General features: G+C 29.6%; 1 protein-coding gene across 1 annotated transcript; it reads left to right on the forward strand.

Annotated features, from left to right (window-relative positions):
• The first annotated feature begins 1,674 nt into the window (after window positions 1–1,674).
• LOC112714877 (non-specific lipid transfer protein-like 1) lies at window positions 1,675–2,993 on the forward strand. Its single transcript, XM_025766571.3, has 3 exons — window positions 1,675–2,116; window positions 2,206–2,235; window positions 2,640–2,993. Exons 1-3 carry the CDS (start codon window positions 1,762–1,764, stop codon window positions 2,846–2,848), a joined length of 594 nt encoding a protein of 197 aa, XP_025622356.1. The 5' UTR covers window positions 1,675–1,761; the 3' UTR covers window positions 2,849–2,993.

Here is a 2,993-nt window from a genome sequence, read left to right on the forward strand (position 1 = left end):
TTAGTCATTAAAATCAGTTACCAGTATATTTGTGTATAAATACATGTGTGATTTAATTTATTTTTAATGTATATTAGTATTCTAATATGTATTTTATACGAGAAAATCTAGGGGACCAGCACTTTTATCAAAATCTGGCAAACACTTAACTAGCAAAAGAAAAATGAGTAATTCTCTACCATTAGATGAAATCTCATATAATTAAAAATACTATTGATGGTTAATTGATGAGTTGACCACTCGAAAAGAAAAATGAGTAATTCTCTACCGTTAGATGAAATCTCATATAATTAAAACGGTTCCGCTACCTTACCAACAGCATATTTGCCAACTTCTGCCAACTATTATTTATAATTGTGTTTTATGGGAGTGTGTTTGTGGATGTGTCTAATAAAAATGTCTTTTTTATAACTGTGTTTAATAGAAGTGTCTTTATAGATATATTTTATGGATGTGTCTCTTTATATATGTATTTAGAATATATTAATTATTAGACACATCTACAAACACACTTTCATGAAACACAAATATAAATAAGAGTTGGCTGAAGTTGGCAGATAATATGTTCGTACCGTATACTTTTCCTAATTAAAAATACTATTGATGGTTAATTGATGAGTTGACCAACTCAAGTTGATTGATTTTTTTATATTGCTTTTTTTTTTTTACTGTAAAAGGAAGAAACAAAAAGTACAAAAAAATCCAAAAAATCAATAAATAAGTGAAGACCAGAAAGAATTCTATTTTTCTACCAAAAAATCAATAAATCATTTATTGGAAAGGAAGGTGCATATGAAAGAGAGTCAAGAATAGTTACCTTTTTTTCCCTTAAATATAGCAAACATCCACAAGGCCCCAACAAAAATTAAAATAAAATATAAATCATTTTACAACAACATAAAGTGGTTATTTTAGTTATTTTATTGAATTTATTATAGTGACTTTATCTTTTTTAATTTATTTATTTTATGCACTTTCTTTAAGAATAGCGTAATGTAATCTTATGGTGACTCCTATATTCTCTTTTTAATATATAAAAATTACGTACTTTTTCAAAAGAAAAAAAACTATAAAAAACTGAATATCAAACAAAATATTTCAATTTAAAAATCTAATTTTTTTTCGCTCAACCGTTATTTTATCTCTATATCTTTTCTATCTTATCTTTTTTAATAAAGTGTTCTTTTATAATTTTTAAATTTCAAATTTATTTACACCAAAATATAAATTAGAAATCTAAAGTTTTTTACTGCACAATAAAACAAAATGAAGTTTAACAAACTTATGCTATTCATAATTTTTTAATAATAATATAAAAGTCATTAAATTTGTTAGAACGTTCATATTTTAAAATTTTTATCTCATACTAATTTTATTGAATAATATGTATATCCAAGAGATTCTATTTTAAATAAAAAACTTAAAAAGCGAGAGAAAAAATAAATCTAATTGGTTTTAAACTTTTAATAAGCTCTACTGTGTTGAGCGCATTAGTTTTTTTTAAAAAAAAAAAATTGGTAAATGAAGATTTGATAAAAAGGCACAAAATCTCCGTAATGATAATATAACTTAAATTCCTAAAAAATAAAATTTGATTTTGAAAATAAGATCAGTATGAAATTTGAAATCTGAATCTATCAAATTCAAATTAGTGGCTAACAAAGCTGGCATGATGACACGTATTGCATGATCGGTGGCAGAACCCTTTAAATACGAGACCTTCTCTCTCTTTTTCACCGTCATCACTCATCACTACCACCAATGGCAGCCAAGCTTTCACTTTCGTTCATCATTCTGTGTGTTGTTGGTGCCGTCATGTGTGGCGGCGTTGGCATTTGTGACGGCGCTCGTTCACCGCCACCTTCCGTGGACTGTTCGAACTTGGTGCTAACAATGGCGGATTGTTTGCCATTCGTCACGAATGGGAGTACCGCAACGAAGCCAGAAGGAACATGCTGCTCTGGATTGAAGACTGTACTCAAAACTGCACCAGACTGTCTCTGTGAGGCTTTAAAAAGTAGCGTTCAGTTTGGTGTCGTCTTAAATGTCACCAAGGCCTTAGCTCTTCCTTCTGCTTGCGGTCTCTCTGATTCTTCTGCCACTGACTACTGTGGATGTAAATTCTGGACTCGTAATTATTTATTTATTATTAATATTAATATTTAGATTAATTATGGTAACGTGGTTATGGTGTTTGTTTTGCAGTGAGTGGAGCGCCTGCTGCTTCTCCTGGAGGTTTCTCTTTTGCCTCGTTTTGTTATTATGTGACACGTTATATTTTGTCATGTTTCTGCAACTTTCTCATATCAATCTTAATAGTAATACTTTATTTTATGTCATGTATAAAATATTGCTTATATTGGATTTTCAGTTCTTCTCTGTTGTTGCTAGCTGTTAATAGTAATTCATATAGAGATATATTCCTTTAGTGCAATACAGATAGACATTATTATTATTGTCTACCTAACACCATTTAAAGAAGAATTATCAATAATTTACTCCGTCTTTTATGGGACTTTGTAGTCTATCATTATCTTCTTTTTTTTTTAAATTTTGATTAATATGATATGAGTGGTTTAGAATGTTACTTTTGATCCTTTAAATAATTGTAATTTGAATGAGTTTTATTTATTCCGTAGGTGGAAGGATTTCTCCAGTTAGTTCTCCAAGTCCAGCGTCTGGTAGTGAAGCAACAGCACCAAGTTGGAATAATAATGGTCCAATAAATGAGGTATCTCCAAGATTAGCACCATCATCACCATCTCAAGGGAAGAGCTCAGCATCGACTATTTCACCTTCATCACTCTTTCTTCCCTTATTATTGCTACCTCTCTTCTCTCTGTTTTGAACCATTCATTGTTTCATTTTTTAGATTTAGTCTAATTAGTTAGTTAGTTAGGTACTTCAAGAGGGACTATATGATGTACATGTTTTCTGGTTGATTTATGAGTTTTTACTTTACCATTATATTGGATCTCATCTATGCTTGTCTA

This window comes from Arachis hypogaea, chromosome 10 (assembly GCF_003086295.3).
Source record: "Arachis hypogaea cultivar Tifrunner chromosome 10, arahy.Tifrunner.gnm2.J5K5, whole genome shotgun sequence".
In the NCBI taxonomy this organism is placed as follows: Eukaryota; Viridiplantae; Streptophyta; class Magnoliopsida; order Fabales; family Fabaceae; genus Arachis; species Arachis hypogaea.

Excerpts from the sequence above, each read along its gene's own strand:
- LOC112714877 (XM_025766571.3), top strand. The coding sequence starts at position 1,762 with ATGGCAGCCAAGCTTTCACTTTCGTTCATCATTCTGTGTGTTGTTGGT. Across the intron at positions 2,117-2,205 it reads TGCCACTGACTACTGTGGAT|TGAGTGGAGCGCCTGCTGCT; the intron begins GTAAATTCTGGA and ends TTTGTTTTGCAG. Across the intron at positions 2,236-2,639 it reads GCCTGCTGCTTCTCCTGGAG|GTGGAAGGATTTCTCCAGTT; the intron begins GTTTCTCTTTTG and ends TTTATTCCGTAG.